The sequence below is a fragment of the Homalodisca vitripennis genome, chromosome 7 (genome assembly GCF_021130785.1).
Source record: "Homalodisca vitripennis isolate AUS2020 chromosome 7, UT_GWSS_2.1, whole genome shotgun sequence".
NCBI lineage: Eukaryota > Metazoa > Arthropoda > Insecta > Hemiptera > Cicadellidae > Homalodisca > Homalodisca vitripennis.
In genome coordinates, this window is record NC_060213.1 from 13,096,810 (window position 1) to 13,121,665 (window position 24,856).

A 24,856-nucleotide genomic window follows, 5' to 3' on the forward strand; every position below is an offset into this window, starting at 1 on the left:
TAGTCTACGGCATCACGTTGCAGTGACATCTCACTATCATCACCGTCATCATCGTCATCACCACCATCACCATCATCAGTATAATCGTCTTCAAGACATCTTTCCACGTGAACGCTCGGAGGAAATAGGCTACTCAAACCTAAGTGTTGTGAAGGATTTCAAGTTCCCAGACGGAAAATACGGCGAGAAATTCAGTGCATATCTTACACCGAACATGACTTTGAGAAACTCCTCCCCAGCTCTGTTGCGCTCAGGGTTTCTCCTCTCGGACCGACTGCAGTCACGGAACTTCCGTTCCTTGATGGAAATGGGGATGGCCGGAAGTGTGGTCGGTGACGTGATCGTCTGGCCCGTCAAGAAGGAAGCAGTGCTGGAGGGCGATATCATACTGGGAGGACTGATGATGGTACACGAGCGAGAGGACTCGGTCACCTGTGGCCCGATCATGCCCCAGGGAGGGATCCAGGCCCTGGAGACGATGCTCTACACCTTGGACGTCATCAACAGTGAAGGGCTGCTCCCTTTTAGCCTTGGAGCCCACATCCTGGACGATTGCGACAAGGACACGTACGGCCTCGAGATGGCCGTAGACTTCATCAAGGGTACGTTTAATTTTATAGCCCAAACAACAATCACACTTTTACTGTATTTTATTGTTTAACATCTCGTTACTTCGCCATGTCATTGTTGTTGGTGTCTAGTCAGGATTAAATAGCACAGGAACATAATAATTTTAAAGAGCCAATTTAGTCCTAAACATGTAATATCAACGCGATGTGTTTTAAATGAGTAATTTTAGTTAAACTTTGAATGGTCCCAAATGTGGTGCTATTCCTTAACTCACTCATTGCAGAGAATACCAAACACTAGTACAAAGATAGATTTGCAAATATTGCTACCGATATTCTTAAAATAACGAACATTTTATCATACCACTTACAGAAAGTTTATTTCATAACACAATCTTACGATACGGTGGTTCAGGTATTGAGATTGTAGTGTTAAATATTATCATGCTAAACGATATCAGAGTTGAAACATTCACAGCTTTTTAATATAACTATTCGACTCAAAATTTTTTTTATCACAAGTAATTTTCCTTTGATACATTTGAAAGCAATTCGTAGTTCAATTGTTTAGAACAGTCTAATAACACTTTATGCATAGAATTCAACTGCCTCCACCTTTTACAAACATCGTGTTCTGATGACCTTTGAGACCTTTCATAGCAAAGTTCTGGGTAGTTTCAAGATTACTGTAGTTCAAAGTGTGCAGTTAAGGTATCACAGAAATGTAGTGCCTCATTACAATGAATCTTTGTAGTTAATAGCAACCAAACATTTATTAAAATTACTTGATCATAGTGGCAACCAACGTGGTCACACCTCTTTTCAACATATATAATATTTAAATATATATCTCTACTAAACAAGACTGCAAAATAAATATTCCTTTATTTCCTTATTATTTTTTCAAGCACTGTAAACAGCTTTAACTAATAGGATTTCGATTAGAATATACATTATTTTCCGAAAATTTTGTATAAGTTCATATATTATAAATATACATCTTAAAAGAAATACTCTGAGAAGTAAAAATGTATCGAGCTACGAAAGTATAACTTTCACTTGTATGATATCTTGGATTTTTACCAACAAATACAACTTGATATGAGTGAGAGGGATTGTAAGGATACGAGAACGTATGGTAATGATTAAATAATAACTATTATTACTAGTATTGTTTTGTTGATGTGAGGCTAGCGTAGGTTTGCGATGATGAATGTCTGGTTTGGTCCTTTATTAATCGCTTCCAGTCATCGACCAATTCAGCTCACGATGCCTACTGTGACGGGTTCAGTTTATCTTTCAATGGCAGAGAACCGACTGTCCCAATTATTCATCTTGTTAAACACTGCAGTAATAATAACTATTATTACTAGTATTGTTTTGTTGATGTGAGGCTAGCGTAGGTTTGCGATGATGAATGTCTGGTTTGGTCCTTTATTAATCGCTTCCAATCATCGACCAATTCAGCTCACGATGCCTACTGTGACGGGTTCAGTTTATCTTTCAATGGCAGAGAACCGACTGTCCCAATTATTCATCTTGTTAAACACTGCAGTAATAATAACTATTATTACTAGTATTGTTTTGTTGATGTGAGGTTAGCGTAGGTTTGCGATGATGAATGTCTGGTTTGGTCCTTTATTAATCGCTTCCAATCATCGACCAATTCAGCTCAAGATGCCTACTGTGACGGGTTCAGTTTATCTTTCAATGGCAGAGAACCGACTGTCCCAATTATTCATCTTGTTAAACACTGCAGTAATAATAACTATTATTACTAGTATTGTTTTGTTGATGTGAGGCTAGCGTAAGTTTGCGATGATGAATGTCTGGTTTGGTCCTTTATTTATCGCTTCCAATCATCGACCAATTCAGCTCACGATGCCTACTGTGACGGGTTCAGTTTATCTTTCAATGGCAGAGAACCGACTGTCCCAATTATTCATCTTGTTAAACACTGCAGTAATAATAACTATTATTACTAGTATTGTTTTGTTGATGTGAGGTTAGCGTAGGTTTGCGATGATGAATGTCTGGTTTGGTACTTTATTAATCGCTTCCAATCATCGACCAATTCAGCTCACGATGCCTACTGTGACGGGTTCAGTTTATCTTTCAATGGCAGAGAACCGACTGTCCCAATTATTCATCTTGTTAAACAATGCTACATATTGGAAACATTGTTGTAAATTTATTCAATGTCCGTTTTATCATGAACACAAAAGTATATGTCACGTCAGGGCAATAATTTCACAGAAGACCGCTCAGTGTATACTACTTATAAAGCTTTTCTCAATATTTAAGGAGGTCAGAGCCAATTTTCACTGTAAGAGTATTCGACTGGGTTTGTATTCAGATCTATAGCAAAGTTACCTTTAAGAAAGAAATTGATAGTAGTCACATATGTTTTGGTGAATGTCGAAATGGATGGATATCAAAAGATCAACAATACGAAATGAAATTAGAGTTTATCATATTTTTCTTCGATTAAAACTGCAGCTAAGGAGGGAATATTACAGAAAGTGTAACTCCGTTAGACATAAGAGAAATTATGTCAGCAAACAGAGTGATGTCGCTCAGCCTAATTCTCTAGTCAGACACGTACCGTAATAGAAGTCATTATTTTCTGTTTAGTATTACAGATGCATTTAAGATTAAAAGTCTAGTTAGTATATCTTTCATTATCCTGCCGCATGATACATTCAAATTTTGTTCACCAAGTTATGTTTCATAGCAGAGTTCTGTTCGAATAATAAAAGGTCGGGTGAGCTATTAGTATCAACGCAATTCAAAATTTCGCTGAAACATTATCATTTTAATATTTTTATTTTGCTACTTTCTCGATGCCATCATAGTTACGCATAAGACTCCTGTAAACATGGTTGTTAATGTTGAGCCAAATCCTATAGTGTGAAATGCACCATAATTAGACTCAATATTACCTTTAAAGAAGAAAGCTTCGTACAAAAATTCATATGATAGCTAAGTTAATTTTTGAGATATCCTGTAGCCAGACTAATATAAATAAAAATTTTCTAAACTCTCGAGTGATAGGCTTCACTAAGACTCAACAATAAAACAAATTATAAATAACATTGTTTTTACTGTAAACACATAATTTTAATGTTATTTGTGGTAAAATATAAATACTAAAATATTGTTATATAAGGTTTATTAAGATTTTAGTTATGATTCTATACCCCATTTTGTAACCATGTCATTAAATCAGATATTCGAACAATGGTAAATAGTTATTGTATTGGTAAACAGAGATACTCCAATACCGCATATAGTTGGTATCACTTCGAAACAGGTATGTAATTGAATCATTACCCGAAACAGCGGTTCCATAACATAAGTTACTGTAATAGCCTCGATTTCACTGCGTTTTATGAAATGTGTTTGAAAACAGCAAAATAGCAATGTCAAACAGAAATCATTCCTGCTTGTATATTTCTAAGCAGACACTTATGTAAAAGACAGGGTTTTAGAGGTGTGGTTTTAAATAAATATTACTCACTAAGAGAGTTTTTACGTACATTTAACATCATAATTAATTATGTAATAGTGTTGTATAATATCCGAAGTTATTAGGTTACAGGACAAGTTATGAACCGGTTATTGTTAAAGAATTTTACTCACTTAGTCATGCGTATGTAATATGATGCCTAGAAGTGCAGCTCAGTTATATACAAATGTATATTCGAATTTCACCAGAAACAATCCGGGGTATAAGTTAAAATTGAGTAAGCATTTTTAGCAATTTAGCAAGTACATTAGCTACTATTTCCAAGTATTAGTTATATTACAAGAGATGAAATACCCGATCATTCATAATTATGTAAAACAGAACCGTAGATACATATACAGTAATACATATTCAAAATTGCATGTGTTAGATTGTTTACATGCGCAAAGTTTATAGTGTTTTAAGTACTTATGTAGTTTTTTCATAACATAATCACAAATACAGTACAGTTATTATAATAACTCATGGCTAAGAATGAATACGGTATGATATTTTACACAAATATCAGTAAGTTTTTAGTTAAGGAATTGTATTTATAAAGAAAAATATACCCTTTACACATAGAATGCAATTTTCTGGCTACCTAACAGCATTTATATTATTTAGTAACTTTAGAAAATGCATACATATTTGGTGAATAATGTTTGCCTCCATAAACAATCAGAAATATTGAGATATGTTAATAACATTACAAGAAGTCAGGGCCGTCCTCAATACAAACATAATGCAAATCTAATCACTGTATTATGATGTCGACGTTAATACTGATTTCTCTCAACAACCTGGGTAGTAAATGGGTTAAATCTTTATAAAGTCTTTCTTAAACACGGATTCTGGTTGCTCATATTATTTTTAGATCAATGGTTCAGAAATATTTAAATATTGTGTAAATAACCTGCAAGAGTTCAGGGCCGTCCTCAACACATAATGCAAATCTACTCACTGTATTATGATGTTTTAAAATACTGATTTGTCTCAACAACCTGGGTAGTAAATGGATTAAATCTTTTTAAAAGTCTTTCTTAAACACGGATTATGGTTGCTCATATTCGTTTCAGATCAATGATTTTGTACCAACAATAAATTTATGAAACATGAAAACTCCGAATAATTTTGCAAACCACACCATTTAGAGTTAATAATGTGTGCGCTGACTGCAAGGAGAGTACAGGCCACAACATGCAGCTTTGAATGAGACTTTACCTAGAATCATGTTTGCTAGAATCCATTGTAAGTGAAGCAGAAAGCTTATTGACAAACATCGATGAAGCAATTGTTGCACACCTCAGCATGTTGTCATGCCCGGGTCTCAAAATCAATCCACATGAGCGTTCTAGCCTTCACAATATCCTCTACAAGAATACTTAAGGAAGAATGGTTTAATGAGAAATGAGATAAATTTAGTCTTCGTGGAAAAACTCTTTACGATAACATTACAATTGTCACCTGTTGACTGTATTTGCCCAGGTGATTTACACTCCGTGTTAAAGACTAAAATAGTTTTATCTTTTATTACCTCAGATTAAAAGTGACAGTTTCCTCGATTCTGACAGCTAAATTTATTGTAATTCTACCACGTGCTCGCTCTTTTATACCGGCGATATTTAAAACGTACTAAAATATTTCACAACTGTCTATATCACTGTGAAATGTAATGATAAATTTCTCAATGATTATAAATAATAAGACTTAAACAACCTGGACTTATATTATTTAGATCAATTAATTATTTTGAGTGAAACTGTATTGTTACACTTTAGTATCTAAGTCTAATTTCACTTAGACATAGCGAGTAATATCAGTCGAGATAAAGTTTAAAAAACTATATAATTATAATTAGAAATTATATTGTATTACATTTGACATATTATTACGAATTAATTTTCTCAATTCTTGAGAATTTTTTCTCACTTCATAGGTTAACCCAACTGCAGTATAAGTTTTCATTAACCAAATAATATGTTTTCCAAATAATATTAATCGCTTCTCCAAAGATTTGGCTAGTAACTTTATGAAACTATTTTGTATTTTCTGAAAGTATTTTAGTTGGAATGTCAATCATTTGAAATAAAAACGTAGATGTAATCCTTTTAATATCGTAGTGAGCGAGTAAAGTATTAAATTATTCGTCTGATCAAGGGTTTTATTAATGTATAAGTAATATCGAGGTTAGGAGTTTAAGCCATAGTTTATGTTACCTTAGACTATTAAAAATGTATAATGTACAGAGAGTATTACTCTAGAGAGGATTAAATAAATCGTTAACACCATACGGAATTTGGACTTTAATTATCCCTTAAACTATCCTCGTAAACCTTAACGCAGACTGCTTTTTAAACACAGACAAGTTTAAGTCACAAAGATCACTTGTTGATTGGTTATCAGTTTTATAATGTTAACGCCACCTATATATTTTCACCCTGTTGTATAAAATGGTCACAAATGTACTTGCAATCAATATTATACCTTTACAAATGAATTAAAAATAATTAAAGCCTCAATGAAGTTAAATATTACTAATATCTTTATTTTAGTGTTGTATTGTGACTGTAGTTATGCTTTCGGTTGCTATATATGCTTTAAGTGCAGTTTTCTAGTTTATTTCATACAAGTATTGTACAGTTATTACTCTTACTAAAAATAGGTGATACAAATTAATGCATTCAATCAAGAACAGCATTAAAATATCAAGAAACAAATTAATATGTAACAGGTGTTTTCTGATTTTTTTGTTTCAATGAACGATGGCAAATGTCCGGAAAAAATCCTGTTTCCTTCACAATCCCTTCATCATCAAAAATAAACTTCAAACAAAGAATGTAACAAATAATGTTCACCCAATTATTGTCACTTGTTTACTGTTGTTTAGTTCTAATAAATATTTTGGTGTTTTTTTTTGTTATCAATTGCATGTTACAGCCAGTCCACAACATAGGGATTACGATTCCTTACTTACTCGGTCACAAAGTTCTGGTATGGTTTGTTTGTGTAACCTAATTTGTAAATTATGTTTAACGTTAATTATTTACCTGAAGAAGAAATCGAAACTTAGTTTTACTGATATTTTTTTATCACTGAACTATAGCATATGTCCGGAAAAAACCTTGTTTCCTTCACAATCCTTCCATCGCCAAAAAAAAACTTCGGTACGAAGGACTTTACAGATTTTTGGTTAAAAATAACCGACGTACGTCATTAATATAATTATTTCGTTACTTCCGTTTGTTTCCTTCAATACCATGTTGTATCTGTATATTTACTTCACCATAACTGAAGAGAAATCTACAACATAACTTGGATTATTTTATTTCAGTAAGTAATTTTTAGATAAATAAATTTTCCATTGAGTTCACATACATTGCTGCACCAAGATATATGCACGCATATAGAATCGCTTTTGCTTTATTTTTATTTGCTTTAAAGTTTTTCAGAATACGAGGAAATATATTGCAGTATTTTTTATGTAAATACTCCTGACGTTTTTGCACTTTTATATTAATATACACTTGAAAATTATCTCAGTCATTGCAAGTTTATTTCATTCTGCACGTATCGACTAGGTCCGATTTAAGCGTGAAACCGTTAATACACTAAACTGATGTAGCATGTGTATGTGTAAAACACATTTATGGTTTCTGTATTAAATGAAAGAAGCCCTAAAGAGCAAATCTAGAATATCTATATATTAAATATGGGATCAATTTCGACATGAAATGCGCTATACGCCTTATAAAGTATACATTCAAACATTTGTGGTTTATGTATTAAATAAAATAAGCTCTCTAGAGTAAGTGTGAAAAAGGTCAGGATATTAAATATAGGAAACGCGATGTGGGCTACACACCTAATAAAGGATACGTTAAAACAGTTCTGGTTTATTTATTCAAAGGACAAATCTCTCTAGAGAAAGTCTGGAATACAACAGGATATTAAATATTGCAACAACGACGACGTAAAACATTATAAGGTTTATGTTTGAAAATGTTTTTCTATTGTATTAAAAAATTTCTCTAGAGAAGAATGTCAAATGTGGGAACAACTACAATGCGATGTGGGATGGATTTAATATAAGGTATAAGTTCAGATATTTCCAGTTTGAGTATTAAATGACAGAACCTCTATAGAAAAAGTTTTGAAAATATCGGGATATTGAAATGGAAACAATGACGAGGCGATGTGGGCTAGACAGCTTATAAGGTATAAGTTCAGATATTTCCTGTTTGAGTATTAAATGACAGAACACATATAGAGCAAATATGGAAAATATTGGCATATTGAAACTGAAAAAATTACGAGGCGATGTGGGATAAACAGCTTATAAGGTATAAGTTCAGACATTTCCAGTTTGAGTATTAAATGACAGAACACATATAGAGCAAATATGGAAAATATTGGCATATTGAAACTGAAAAAATGACGAGGCGATGTGGGATAAACAGCTTATAAGGTATAAGTTCAGACATTTCCAGTTTGAGTATTAAATGACAGAACACATATAGAGCAAATATGGAAAATATTGGCATATTGAAACTGAAAAAATGACGAGGCGATGTGGGATAAACAGCTTATAAGGTATAAGTTCAGACATTTCCAGTTTGAGTATTAAATGACAGAACATTTATAGAGCAAATGTGGAAAATATTGGCATATTAAAAATGAAAAAATGACGAGGCGATATGGGATAGACAGATTATAAGGTATAAGTTCAGACATTTCCAGTTTGAGTATTACATGACAGAACATATTATATAGAGTAAATGTGGAAAATATTGGCATATTGAAAATGAAAAAATGACGAGGCGATGTGGGCTAGACAGATTATAAGGTATACATTCAAACATTTCTGTTTTTTGCACTAAATTAAAGAAGCTTTTTAGAGAAAGTCTAGATTATATTAGGGTATAAAATAGAGACACTTTGATCACGCGATGAGCGATTGAAAGTTTATAATAGACAGTTCCTAAGCCATTCCTAAGGCATGGAATGTATATGGTAGTAGTTCTTTGGGAGATAGCGCATTTATAAAAACTTCAAAGTAAAGTATTTGTACTCTTTTGTTTATGATTTAAAATTAAACAAAACCATGGAACCATTAAAACCATATAAAATTAAATATATTATGCAGTGAGAGTTAATGGAGACCCCAATAACGTTGTTTATTGCAATTCAAAGTACGTAATTTGTCATAAGCTGTCACCAAGAACCATAACATACATTCCCTGTACAAGTGTACTGAAAAACCCACAAAAAACGTAAAAATTTACTTATTTTTTCCTGCGCTTGGTATATTATTCTGGTGATTTACATTTTTAATCTACATCGTTGAGGTTGCATTATTTAATGGAAGAAATTACATATATCCATTTCTTTTCGTGTATAGGTAGTTACTGAAGTAAATTGCTGATTTTTACATCTTGTTTATTTCCCATGTACAAAATTATTAAAGTTGTGTTATTTGAATATTAAAAAATGAGGAATCACGTACCTATATTTTACAGAACTATTTAATTTGTATAAAGAAATTTATTATTATAGTAATTTATTATAATATTATCACAATTATTACTTATTTATAATTATGTTTCAACATATTTAATGAATATTTCAAAAGCCGAATAGTACAATAATACCATGCGACCCATATGTATGTAGAGTTTTTGTAAACTTTTATTATTATTACAAGGTAGGAGTAAACCCCAACACGTGTTACATAGCAGGCTTCACAGAGAATTGAAGAAAAAATTTTCAAGTCTGTAATTAATTCAAATTTTGGGATGCCCTGCGGACTGACAGGCGGGTAGGTATGACTAAGAACAATTTAACACGCCTAACAAATTTGGGGCTGCAATGAATGTTTACATATGTAGCAATATTTCAGCAATATTGAAATTGTGTATGGGGAATCTTTCTACATATACTTTGTGGGTAGTAAGCTACATGAGGGGTTCTGACATGTTAAAATATCAAATGTGTGAACTAAATTTGTTCTTGGAGATTTATTTTTTTTTACACTTTTCTTGTTGCAATCATAGTTACCTACAATACTGATGTAGATATGTTACCTAATGCTAAATAAAATCCCATGGAGTGATACGTACCATCATTGAACACATAGTTTTTTATATAGAAATGCAGCATCGTGGAAACTTTCAAGACTATAGGACAGTTTATTCTGGGATATAATGTGGACGAAAATGAAACGTGTTTTAACCCGTCTAATAACAGGCTTCACCACCGTTCAGGCAATTAATGATATAATTAGAGTATACTAGGTAATCATCAGTCCTCCCTTTAAAATTAGAGAAATACCATACCTAATCTTAATACTCTCTTCATCAATTTTTGAGAGTGTTCGAGGATGTTAATGATTTTGGAATTCACAGAAGATTACCAATATATTATTATTTCAACATTCAATTCTAGGAATTCACCAAATCCTTTTTCCCCAACTACTTTCTGAGCGCAACTCTTTTTAAATGGACTCCCAAGCATCCAGGCATCCATTTAGTTATAGTCAGCGAAAACTACGATATTTGCTTAGTTTTAAAATTATTGAAACAAAGGTAGATCAATTCCATTCTTTAAGTAATTGTTAAAACCATATCCGATTGTTATTGTTCTGTTGCTAGGTTTGGATGCATCCTAAAAAACTACCACATCCAGTTATTTAGTAATATTACCATTACGACACCGGCTTTATGCGAGATAGTAAGAGTTTTATCAGGGATGTAAAGTTTAAGAGATTAAATTATACTACGCTGTAATAAACTGTGAACTTATGAATAATGAGTTATATTATAAATATTGCCCTCCTAAAATAAAAATGTTTATCTTAAACAACTTAGAAAATGAGTTTTTAATAGGATTTACCTTTACAAACTTAGAAAATGTTTAAAAAGTTTGATGACATATTTTTCTTTTGATTAACCTATTCCGTTGCTATTACATAATATACATTATTGTATACTACCGACATAAAAAATGTAAGTTGTGTATGAAATATAAATTATATATACCTATTTAGATTAAGTTTATTATGGAACTAATTAGAACATAACTTACTTTACTTTCACGAAATTTTATTTTATCCTTTAGTTTTTTCATTATTGATTTAATTAAAAAAACTAGGTTTTTTCGATATTAATACATATCTTAGTTCAAATATCGCCTGAAATTGCTCCTCTCACTTTGACAAGTTGAAGCTCTATTCACGCTGTTTATGGCTCTTATAACTCATTCGTTCAAAAGCCAAATATTTCACAGTATTACTGTTTTGAAATCTTTACAGTTATAACTCACATAGTTTCAAAATTATTTTTAAACATCATCAATCAATAATACCAAATTAAAAACATTTAGTTAAAACACGTATAGTTGTTGTAATGTTCTAAAAAACTATTGATTTGTTTCGGTATATTTTGAAATTGTTTGTTATGTTTCCTAATATAAAGTACAAAACCTATAGCTGACGGTTTACCCAGCTTTAGTAATAAAAATTAGTACTTCAACAAATAACAAATTTTCTCAAATCTAAAAAAATAGCATTTATTTGCGGTTTCGGCCTCAGCATTATATTACACCTACGTTCCACATGTTTCATAGAAACGTTCTAAAGATTTCAGTAACCATGAAATAATTTAATACCAATGCTAAGAAACCCCAAAATCGAAATTTTTAGCAGTCGCGGGAAAGCATTTATGATATATTACAACATTTACGTATAGATATTCAACGATATTATGTCATTAAAAAATTGCATTTACTGTCAGGTGTTTTCCTTCATGATTCTACTTGTTTGTAGTCATCTGCAGCTTCGTACGTAATATCTTAGGTTTTGCGTATTTATGAGCACTTGTGGTGAAGTGAATTATATTTCTGACACTAGTGTTAAGTTTCCCTTGTTGCCACGAGCAAGAAAATATGTTAAAAAGTTTCCGGACTCTGTCTACGACGCTCGAACAAGGCCATACTATCATACTACTCGCCTCATTATAACTTTGACAACCCACCAGTGTGAACTATTATTTATGCATTTCTTATTTGATGGCGCGTTTTACAATTTCCGTAATCGTGCGACAAGCGTTATGCATAAGAATATAATGGATTGCTTCAAGCAGTAGGTACATATAAGAATTAGAGGTCTACTATTACCAAAAATTTTAATTACAGTATCTGAAAATGTATTCTTTGTTATCTACGGTGGTGTTGAAACAATGTTAAATGAATATTGAAGTCAATATAAAGCTTATTCTATGATATCGAGACTATAAATGTGGCAAATTAGAAACAGAGATTTAATTAACCAAACATATGGTTATGCTGCTATAATACAATGTTTATTAAAAACAATTTATATTTATCAAAGTTTTTTGAAATGAAAACATTTGTTTGCCGTAGTGAAACTTTAGAGACCAAAGATCGTAATTGTTAAACTATAATAGGCATATATTTATTCCAGACACCCTCAGGACGTTCATTTAAAATTTTAGTGCAATTGTGTCTTTTTTTCATCGTGAAAGCATAACAGAAAAAGTGAACCAAATTTGCATATATAATATTACCTGCCGCTTTTGAGCAATTACCGATGACCGAGCGGTCTAAAACGTTGGATTTTGGGTCTGAGTTAGTGATAGTGCTGGTTCAAATCCTGTCTGTGACCGTTGCACTTTTTATCAGTACCATCGACCTTGTACTGAATCGACTCTCCCCCTTATTCTGTTTGATAAGATCCTCGCACAGGCCACTGGCCCATGAGGACGGACAGAATAAGGCTTAAAAGGGGATCGGTCTCTACTTTAAAAAAAATCGTAGTCGTTGCACGTGTATGAGCACTCCTCTTTCTATTGAATTATATTTCCATTGCAATATCAACAAAATATTTCAATAAGTATGTATTTATAGTCATTGTAATTTACTCAGGTCTTAGTATTTTGTAATACAGATGACTTTGCCTTGTTCCCCGATAAAGAAAATATGTGTACATACAGAGATTTGAAAAACCTACTTCAGTCATAAGGTGTATAGTTTCGGCCACTGGTACCATAGTTGAGTTTGCTTGGTTGGTATGAATAAGACGATATATACATAGGCAGGCATGAGAAGCATAGTTATGCTAAAAGAAAATTAATATGGGTTTTATTTACAGTCTTTTATAAAATATAACTTTGTCTTAAAGTTTTAATATTTTTACCTTGGTATCTTATCACCCAGCGCTCAACAGTAATTGCAGAACAAGTTAATATATAAAAGTTGAATATGTTTCTTAGATGAATTAAAAATATGGTTGTGCTGTCATAAAACAATGTTTCAACAGAAAGAACTGATTATATTTAACAGGCTCTTTCAATTTATATTCCACAAGTTTTAAAGACTAAGATCATATTTTTTGCTACGTTAGAGTCCATTATGTCCATATGTTAGGCGTAGTGCGGGGGAATTATCAAAATAATAATAAAGCTATTCGTACCAGAGACCCTAAAACGCCCACGTAAAACATTATTATATTTGGCTAAATAGTTTACTGGAGAAAGAAAAAACAGGACAAACATAAGGATTACAATTAATTAATATTCTAAACCTTAATTCTTTTGAATTTCGACATTTCCTAAACATCTAATGGAACATATAATCCATTAATAATGGATATAGATATCTTTAGGTACCTTAATTAGTTGAAACCATAACATACGTAAAAGTCCCATTCTCCTGCTGATAATTTCGACATTTCCTAAACATCTAATGGAACATATAATCCATTAATAATGGATATAGATATCTTTAGGTACCTTAATTAGTTGAAACCATAACATACGTAAAAGTCCCATTCTCCTGCTGATAATTTAAAACAAGTTCAGTGCTTGGCAGTTTGTTTGTATCATTTTTAATTACATACAGTGAAAGTTCAAACGGCTAGGATATGATATTGGAATCTAGATGCCATGAAATTATCCAGTACACACATAGCTGTAGCCAATTTGCAGAACAATGCCGTTTTTACCAACTGAATGTGTTCATGCAAATTTAAAATTTGTCATAGGTCTATCTCATGTTAAAAATATAAGTTTTAATGATCACGGTAGTTTTGAGTCTACAGAATCATGAATCAAACGTGCAATTTTTACACAAATGATCCTAGTAATGCAACCTCTCCTGGTATTAAAATAAATATATCTTTATTTACATCACACCTCAACTATTATACAAATGTAAAACTAACATTATAAATCCTCTTCAATAAAGTTCCCAAAATTTAGTTTAAATTTGAATTATGCTACATTTAAAGAGGTTTACCAGAAATACACTAATAAAACCCATCTCTTCAAACGCAAGAACACGCTTAAAACTTTATAAAATAGAGCTTAAGTGTACAAACTAAATTAATAATGCTTCTACCAATACAAATTGTAAGCTTTCTGAAACGAGTATGATTCTCGTTAAAGTTCAGGGCTTCAATATAATTGAGAACGGAGGATATTCTTTGAAGTCTCAGTTTGCAATTGCCCCTTCATCAACAGGAATTTATTTCAGCGCTTAACCTGAATATACCGTTACAAGTTTTAATAAATTACTGTTCAAGTTGATGATCTTATGAGGTGGTGAGCTTTTGTTATCAGTTGTAATAAAGTTTTATTTAACCCTACATCGGGCGCTAAACGGAGTTTTCCTCCGTGTATTTTTTATTATTAAAAATAGTACTACTTTGCTGATGTTGGCAGTCGTTTCCCGCAGTGTACTTCACGAGCATCTTTCGGGGAAGCGAAACAATAGTCTCCCGCTTATCTTTACCAAAATCTTTCAGTATAAGGTCTACTTCCGTGCGAGACTGGACGATTCCTCCGTGAGCGCCCGATGTTGTGTTTGTAGTGTTTGGACGAAATCTCCGTGAGCGCCTTATTGTGTTTAGTTTTTATGGAGTAATAATCCGTGTGCGCCTAAATGTGTGACCTGTGATGGTTTCTTTTTAAGTTTGACAATATATTTTATTTGAATTTTGTTAAATGGAGAATGAAGGCGAGAGACTTGTCAGTACAGTACCCGTGTGCTAGGAAACATTTCAGTACTGTTATGGAGTGAACATTGTCGTCATAAGAACTAGAAGGAAATGGTTTTTTGAAAACTTTGTGTAGTCTTAAAAAATTTTTAGTAAAGAATACATTTTTATTTCAGAGTAATAATTTACATTACAATTATATAAATTGAAGTAAGTTGTTTTTGTAAGAAGTTAAAAACTAAGTTAATTTCCATATATTATTATAGTAGGTTAAACATTTTTACAATTAATTGCATTATTCCTTAAAATAAATCATGTTGTTAGTAAACAATAACATTTTCTAAGATTTTAAATTTCTTATTTGGAAAATTCATTACATAAGAGAGGAATTTTTATTTAATTTCTAAAAATGAATATATTACATTGTGAATATAATATAATTTAGAAAAGGAATGCAACGGCAGGTCAGTCAGTTAGGTTTTAAGTATATTTTTAAATAATTTATAATTTTCTATTAAAGTTATATTGCACGGTAGCAAATAAAAAAACTTTTGCTCCTATGTATATTGTTTTTTTCCAGAAAAGATTTAAGTTATGTTGAGCTAATGCCATATTATCTCTTTTTCTTGTATTATAACTATGGTTCTCACCTCTAATGCCTAAGTTTTAAGCACGATTCATCACTGACATTATAGTTTCATATATATTATGTATATATAATATATTTATAATTATATATATATATATATAAACATTGAATCGCGAAAGTACTTGCTCCGCCGGGAGCAGTGGAATTTAATGTGAAACAATGTCACTGAACAACATTTAAAAATAAAACAATGTGTTGTGTCTTGAATGATACTATTTGTTGCGGAAACAAAGTAAATTTCCTTTAATAATACTCAAAGAAAGAAAGTAGACATTATAGTGGGATGTTCATCCTATTTTATGCAACATAAAGGTTGAAACTCCCCCCCCCCCCCCCCCCCCCCCCCCCCCCCCCCCCCCTCCCCCCCCCCCCCCCACCCCCCCCCCCCCCCACCCCCCCCCCCCCCCACCCCCCCCCCCCATGGACAGAGCCAATTAAAATGAACGCAAACTTCTAAAACATTAAAAGGGTTTTTGCACAAATGTTGACGCATCACTGATTGGCCGAAGGGAAATACAAGGAAAAATAATTAAAACTGCTGAGAGAAGTCAGTATTTCAATAAAACAGTTTTTAAATTATTGCAATATGTCATTATCTTTCAGATATCATAACAAACCTCATACAGGACAATTACGTTTCAGAGAAGCCATTATTTACAAGAAATATGTGTTTAAGTTAATAGAGTGTACCATTATTGACCAGATATCTTATAACAAACTACAAATAAACAGTTTAGTTTCAGAAAAGCCGGTATTTAGAATAAATTTGTTTTAAAATTTATGCAATATGTTATTATCATTCAGATATCACATAACAAACCTCATATATGGAAGTTAAGTATCAGAGAAGCCAGTATTTACAATAACTCGGTTTTAAAAGCAGTCTGGCATTACCGATCGGATATCCACATAACAAACCTCATATATGGAAGTTAAGTAACAGAGAAGCCAGTATTTACAATAACTCGGTTTTAAAAGCAGTCTGGCATTACCGATCGGATATCACATAACAAACCTCATATATGGAAGTTAAGTAACAGAGAAGCCAGTATTTACAATAACTCGGTTTTAAAAGCAGTCTGGCATTACCGATCGGATATCACATAACAAACCTCATATATGGAAGTTAAGTAACAGAGAAGCCAGTATTTACAATAACTCGGTTTTAAAAGCAGTCTGTCTGGCATTACCGATCGGATATCACATAACAAACCTCATATATGAAAGTTAAGTATCAGAGAAGCTAGTATTTACAATAACTCGGTTTTAAAACAGTCTGGCATTACCGATTGGATATCACATAACAAACCTCATATATGGAAGTTAAGTATCAGAGAACCCAGTATTTACAATAACTCGGTTTTAAAACAGTCTGGCATTACCGATCGGATATCACATAACAAACCTCATATATGGAAGTTAAGTATCAGAGAAGCCAGTATTTACAATAACTCGGTTTTAAAAGCAGTCTGGCATTAAGGATCGGATATCTTAAAATACCTCATATAGCACAGTTAATATTGTCTAACGCTCAAGCAAATGCCTTCTACGTACCATCATGCATCAGCACCAATCATAATTCTCCTTATAGTATATAAATAAAGTGTAAGCAAATTATCGTGTTTATAAATAAAATATTCTTATATCTTGCAGACTGAAAACCCAAGAAAAGTATGTTATAGCCTGTGAAGTCATAGAACTCGCTAATGCTTTGTTAAAAAATATCTAAGATTGTATATGAGAGATTTTTAAGAAATTACACCTTAGTGTAAGAAAATCGTTTTATTTTCGATTTTCGAAACGTATTTTTTACATTTAGTACAAAATGATGAGAATGTCTGAAACTATTTTATTCTATGAATACATTAAAAGCAGTTAGTTAAAGTAATCGAAACTCTGAAGCATTAGATTAAGATTTTTAAATGTTTTAAACGGATAATATAAATGCAAATTAAAAATAAACCTGTTTACTAGGGAATGTAATAACTTTTAGGGAATGCATGTAACATTAGTGATGTAACTGTGCAGAATTCAAGAACGCAACAAGAACAAGCCGGTGTGCAAACAAATTGCAATCAGCTTGTTAATTGGCTTCCACGTATCAGGATGGAAACCAAGACACGCCTGTGGCTTATTCAACCACTTCGATTTCAGCACTGGCGAATTTTCTTCCTTACAATTCAGCTTTATGTGTGAGCGGTCTCGAATAAATGAGTATAGAAAGCTTTTATGTAAATCAAACCCCTATCTTTTATCTTACATCGTATATGTACATCATAGTTTCCTATCTAGAAATATATCTTATGAATTGTAAAATCAAAATATTAATGATGTACAAATGTCTACTGTAATAATACTTAGTTGATCAAAAGAGCTGTATGATTATCAAACTGGTTCAGTTTCACCCATATTAAAAAGTATCTCAATATTGTTATCAATTTCAACACTTTTATGAACTGTTTATTGTTATTTACGTTATATTTCGTATATGGAGATTGCCTATATGTGTTAATGACGTAATATTAAGCTTCGTTATATTATTCATGTTTTATTCTGCCGTTATAACGTGTAAGTATTTCAATGACAACCGCGCGTCGCGCTAGTACGTCTGGCGTTTTTGAGTCGATGTCAGCCATCCTTAGTCCTCTGTCATGACGGTTTGCTCCTTTGTGAGTTACATTTAGTCTCACAGTGCAGAGACCTGGAGTACTTGTGTCTTTAATTCTAGTATCTACTGAACCAATGAAATATCTCACGCACAAAGATTCGATTGGTTTCATTGGCGTGATGGCAAAAACGTCACAGATTGTGAAATATGACTAAATAGACAATGCAATGGACATAAACCTTGACAAAAATACGAAAGTATACTAACGTTATCCCCATAAAAAGTGTATATCTAAACTCTCTAAACCTGTCTCTGAAAAAAACCAGCTATCATACTTTTAGGTAAACAAAACACTAAAGTGATAACTCAAAATCAAGATTTAGTGTTAGCTATTTACTAACGGAATTTTTTAAAAACTTTATATATATTTTTTTGTTTACTTGTATAACAAAGGCCTAAAATACAGCAATGTTTACAACGAGATTTTTTTTTATCATCCTAACATAAATTTGGTATTAAAATATAACTTATAAAAATATTCGCAATCCATTTTTTGTGTGGAATTAAGTATAATTACCAAGATTTTCTATTAAAATACCAGCTGAAATATGAGACAATAACACCCAGTTAATGAATTACTTGGTGAAGCTAAACTATGCCTATTCGCAAAAGTCCAGTCGCTTATTTTAGAAAAACAGTTTATTTAATACTGCCCATTTTTGGAACTACCACTGAATATTTTAAGTTTAGACTATGTAATCAGCTGTATGAGACTACTAAACACATTATTTAGGATATTTAGAGGCTTCAGAAAGTTGATTTTCTCTATTATAAACTTTGATGGTAACTGAAAAAAAATTTATACTATTAAATTTTACATTACAGTTTTCACGAAATAAATTGGTGGTGACGGAATGAAGAGGAAACATAAAATAAAAACACAATCCACCTTTAAAGTTGACTGTCCTCAGGTATTTGAGCAGCTCGGGGCCCTTGGTGGGCTTCATGGCGTCACAGAGTCCCGGCCGTCCCTTACACACGGCCCGGTGCATGTCCTTGAAGGCGTGTGCGAAGGCCATCACCGCGTCACTCACGAACTGAAGCTGGTTCTCGAAGGCGGTATTGTCTCTGGTCAGTCGCTCCTTGGTCGTGCAAGCTCGAGTGTATTTCTGGTTGTGAGGAGTCCGCGAACTGTTCGGGTAACGGCAGTGAAAGTGGTCCTCCCAGAATTCTGAAATAGATAGATTTAGTGTGGCAGTAATTAACTCTACCTCAGAATGTGAACATTTGATGATACGAACTGTTCGGGTAACGGCAGTGAAAGTGGTCCTCCCAGAATTCTGAAATAGATAGATTTAGTGTGGCAGTAATTAACTCTACCTCAGAATGTGAACATTTGATGATACGAACTGTTTCGGGTAACGGCAGTGAAAGTGGTCCTCCCAGAATTCTGAAATAGATAGATTTAGTGTGGCAGTAATTAACTCTACCTCAGAATGTGAACATTTGATGATACGAACTGTTCGGGTAACGGCAGTGAAAGTGGTCCTCCCAGAATTCTGAAATAGATAGATTTAGTGTGGCAGTAATTAACTCTACCTCAGAATGTGAACATTTGATGATACGAACTGTTCGGGTAACGGCAGTGAAAGTGGTCCTCCCAGAATTCTGAAATAGATAGATTTAGTGTGGCAGTAATTAACTCTACCTCAGAATGTGAACATTTGATGATACGAACTGTTCGGGTAACGGCAGTGAAAGTGGTCGTCCCAGAATTCTGAAATAGATAGATTTAGTGTGGCAGTAATTAACTCTACCTCAGAATGTGAACATTTGATGATACGAACTGTTCGGGTAACGGCAGTGAAAGTGGTCGTCCCAGACCTCTGAAATAAACAGATTTAGTGTAGCAGTAATTAACTCTACCTCAGAATGTGAACATTTGATGATACGAACTGTTCGGGTAACGGCAGTGTGAAAGTGGTCGTCCCAGACCTCTGAAATAAACAGATTTAGTGTAGCAGTAATTAACTGTACCTTAGAATGTGAACATTTGATGATACGAACTGTTCGGGTAACGGCAGTGAAAGTGGTCGTCCCAGACCTCTGAAATAAACAGATTTAGTGTAGCAGTAATTAACTCTACCTTAGAATGTGAACATTTGATGACACGAACTGTTCGGGAAACGGCAGTGAAAACGCATACGTTGTGCGATGTTACCAGAAATTGCTTAATTAATGTACACCAAGAGTTAAGCAATGAATCCACTAGGTTCTAGAATCTGCAAGCTGGCTGAAACTAGAACTTTCGAAATAATTATCGATTGCAGAATAAAATAAAAATATTCGAATAAAAATCTTATCATTGCAGTATGATTTGATGTCCGTTTACAATTAATTATTTAGGACAATTTCGAAACTGCAGATACAGTAACAGTCACTCTAAAAGACGAATTGCTGCATAGTAAAGCATTTATAACTAAATAAATTCAACTAACATTATAATAACGAAATATAAATAAATACTAGCTTTAAACCACTTATTTCAAGTGTAGTTCTATATAGTTCTACTAAATATTTGTATATTTCAGTAGTTCCTGTTTTTTTCCGCTTAACTGAAGAGGAATGAATTATTCATAGTGCTCCAGATAATTTAATTTGGTACGTTTTCTACAACTTCCACATTAACTCGTCACAAAGATGTAACTAAGATGAACTTTGCGAAAAGAGAATCAAATTAAATAATTGTGGTGGAACGTTGTCAGTTTTAATTTTCTCTCCTGAACTCTTTGTTTTGCAGTTTATATTTTGCATTGAATGTTCTGTTGAAGTAGCTTTTACAGCTTCTATCACTTAAAGAAACATCCTCCTACCAGATTTTACTTGAATTATACTATTCATCTCTACCAGTTAAATATTTAAAAAATGCAAGTATGTATAGTAAAATGAAACATGAAAACATTCGTTGTTATTCAAAATATGGACCGTAAATTTTTTGCGATAATACATAGTGCTAGAGTGACCATCACTGGTACTAATATTATGTTTATATAAACTCAATTAAATTTGAATTTGTGTTGAAAGGGCCGTGATAATTAAGTAAACGCATAAAATATTAATATAAAACAATGATTTATGAAACATATACCACAAAAGCCGATAAGGTACTATAAATTGTATGTAATTCATTAATATCATTTTATATTGAGGTGATAATCTTAAAGAATGTTAGTGTTTTTATGTTAGAACGGTAATAGTTTCGGTTCTGTAAGACATTCTAGGTTTGGTTTTAGCTTTGTATTTGAATTTTGAATCAATATATGTGCGACTACAGATTTATCAACACACTTTCCATTTTAATACTTGTGCTTTGTCAATCTAATGTTATTATGTGAATCTTTTTACTCATTCTAGTTTTAAGAAATACATTCTACTAAATAGTATTTTTGGATTAGCAATGTGATTCTTAAAATGCTCAGTAAGAATTCTGTGTAGCTGAATAAAAAATTATTATTTTAATAGTTTTGGTGATTTAAACAAATTAAAATCTCTGGTAGTAATTGGACTAGTAAGAACCTCTCATCAGAAACATAGCCTACTTTTGTCAGAACCTAAAGTTGAAAAAAATCCACACACTCATCACCAAATCTCTATGAACGCAAAGGATTCTATCCGACGACAATCATCCATAACGGTAACGTACAGGTGAGAAAGTGTTGACCTGATGGTCGCTGAGACTAGATGTGTCAGGTTAGTTCACTCATGCTGTGCAGGTCTATACTGTAATACGACTTAGCTAAACTTTCTATTGACTTTAGTTCAAGAGGTCCTCGCCAATCCTAAAGGTACAGGAAGACGACTTACTGCAGAACCTCCGCCCCCATCCTAGGCATAATATTTAACCGCAGTGAACAAAGTCATAACTTAAGTGAGTATAGCGCAAGTGGATTAATTCCGATCACAGTAATCCATAACGATATTGATGCCTGTTAATTTCCATTAACGTGTCTTCTCCTATCCATCTCACTAATGTTAATTTGAATCTCTGTGCGGTGTAAAGAAACCGGAGTACAATATATATTGTTTCGGGGTCGTGGTTTGGAAGGTGTTCCACTGCCTTGTACTCCATCTCGCTTGTCCCACTGGGCAGAGTTCATTGCATTTTCTTCCCATCCATTTTCCACTACAGGTGAGTGGTGAAAGAAAGAACATCTGCAAACTGTGCAGTGAGTTAAATTATTTGGTAGTCCGTCTCTGTCTACAGCCAGTTGCTTCACACAATGATATACTAAGTAAAAACTTTGATTTCTAAAACACTGTATTTGTGTTGCACTATAATTTATAACAACTAGTATATGCCGTCCCTACAGAAAAGAAATAAAAGAATAAAAGTCGTTTAAAATTACTGAATTTATATCAAATATATTTGGTTTTGTGTCTATATTAGGAATAAGTCGAGTTACAAATTTAGCAACTATGAAAAATGACTTCTCTTTTCAAACTTGTTGTTACTAAGGACTGACTAAACATTACATTCAAGATTTATTCAATTATTGCTTTTGTAGGGATTTTAATATGAATATTTTAAAAATAATGGCAGTTATATTGCTTACAAACCCACGTTATGTTGAATAAACCCCCCTCCCCCAAACACACATAAACACTATGAAATCAATCAAAACATACTTACAATTATTACAGGAGTTCACTAATAGCGTTTTACGTTGGCTTGCAGCAGAAAGATGCTGACAAAGAAAAGGAGATGTTATCATATAGTAAACCTCGTATATTTGAGACTACACTCACCTACAAACCAAGGGTTTCGCTTGTTGTTTTCCACTGTCAGATTGAGAAAGTAGAGGTCGAAACCTTGTACGGGGTTAGCCTGTGGTTGTACGCTCAGTGTCCCCTCGACTTCCGCCTCACTGCCCTGCCACACCAGACTCCGTGCAGACCAGCCGTCACTACCGATCCAGGAGAAGCTGCCTGTAGCATTACACCTCCGCACCGCCCGCATCAGTCCCGCCACCTCCTGGTCCGACCCGAATATTATAGCTCCTGTGGAAACAGATATATAGTCAGTGTACACTCCACCTCACTGCACTGTTACACCAGACTCCGTGCAGACCAGCCGTCACTATCGATCCATGAGAATCTGCCTTGTAGCATGAAATCTCCACACCGCCCACATCAGTCCCGCCACCTCCTGGTCCGACCCGAATATTATAGCTGATGTTGAAACAGATATATAGTCAGAGTACACTCCATCTCACTGCACTGTTACACCAGACTCCGTGCAGACCAACCATCACTACTGATCCAAGAGAATCTGTCTGTAGCATTACATCTCCGCACCGCCCGCATCAGTCCCGCCACCTCCTGGTCAGAACCGTATATTATAGCTCCTGTGGAAATGAATATATAGTCAGTGTACATTTCACCTCACTTCGCTGTTGCACCAGACTCCATGCTGATCAGCCGTCACTACCGATCCAAGAGAAGCTTTCTGTCGTATTACACTTTTTAACTGCCCTGTCACCTTTAGGTTTGATCTGAATATGTATTCTGCTATTTTTGCATATATAGGGTGAGTCTAAAAGGACTTTAAAACTTTGAAATTAAATAGATATTTAATGACTTTACTTACAGACTTGATATATGTGTCATTTTGTAGCAAATTACTTCAAGTTTTACCCCCGTAGTGCTGTAGTACCAAGTTCCGCCACTGCGAGCGCCAGCTTCGTCTGTACTAAAATGGCTACTTTCACTGGTGCGGAGCGTGCTCGATGTGTGTTATTGTTTCATAAAACAAACTCTGCTACAAGTGTTCAGCATAGATTTCGCACAAAATACTGAAGACACCGTCCAAGCAGGCCTTATATTTACAGTTGGCACAATAATTTTGTCAAGACAGGTTGTTGTGTTCGCAGTAATTTAAAGTGTACGGGCCATTTTTCTTCATGGAGACAACTGTCACTAGTACCATTTACGTTGATGTGTTGCAGAATTTTTTGATTCATCAAATTGATGAATATGGACAACAGGATGCTCCATTCTACTACCAGCAAGACGGAGCACCACCTCACTACCTAAAAGATGTTAGGGATTTCATAAACGGTCGTTTTCCAGGTGGCTGCATTGGGCGTTCAGGACCAATTGCATGGCCATCTCGTTCACCCGATTTGACTCCTATGGATTTTGTTCTATGGGGTTTTATTAAAGATAAAGTGTATGTTCCACCTCTACCAACCAGTCTTGCAGATCTAAGAAGAAGAATCACAGTTGCGGTTGCTAAAGTTTCGCCAGATTTGCTAGAACGGGGTGTGGCGAGAAATTGATTACCGGTGGAATGTTTGCCGTATCACTAATGGAAGTCACATCGAACCGAAATAAGAATGTGACAATAAACTAGAAGTAATTTGCTACAAAATGACATATATATATATATATATATATATATATATATATATATATCAAGTCTGTAAGTAAAGTAAATAAATATGAATATAAT

General features: G+C 33.4%; 1 protein-coding gene across 1 annotated transcript in view; it reads right to left on the reverse strand.

Annotated features, from left to right (window-relative positions):
- Positions 1–668: 668 nt before the first annotated feature.
- Positions 669–24,856, reverse strand: part of LOC124366620 (metabotropic glutamate receptor 4-like) — a 51,832-nt gene continuing 27,644 nt past the window's right edge. Inside the window, exons 3-5 of the mRNA XM_046823215.1 lie at positions 23,152–23,403; positions 19,295–19,576; positions 669–697 (exon numbers count right to left, since the gene is read on the reverse strand). Coding sequence (XP_046679171.1) covers positions 669–697; positions 19,295–19,576; positions 23,152–23,403 — 563 coding nt within the window. The remainder of the gene's footprint in view (positions 698–19,294; positions 19,577–23,151; positions 23,404–24,856) is intronic.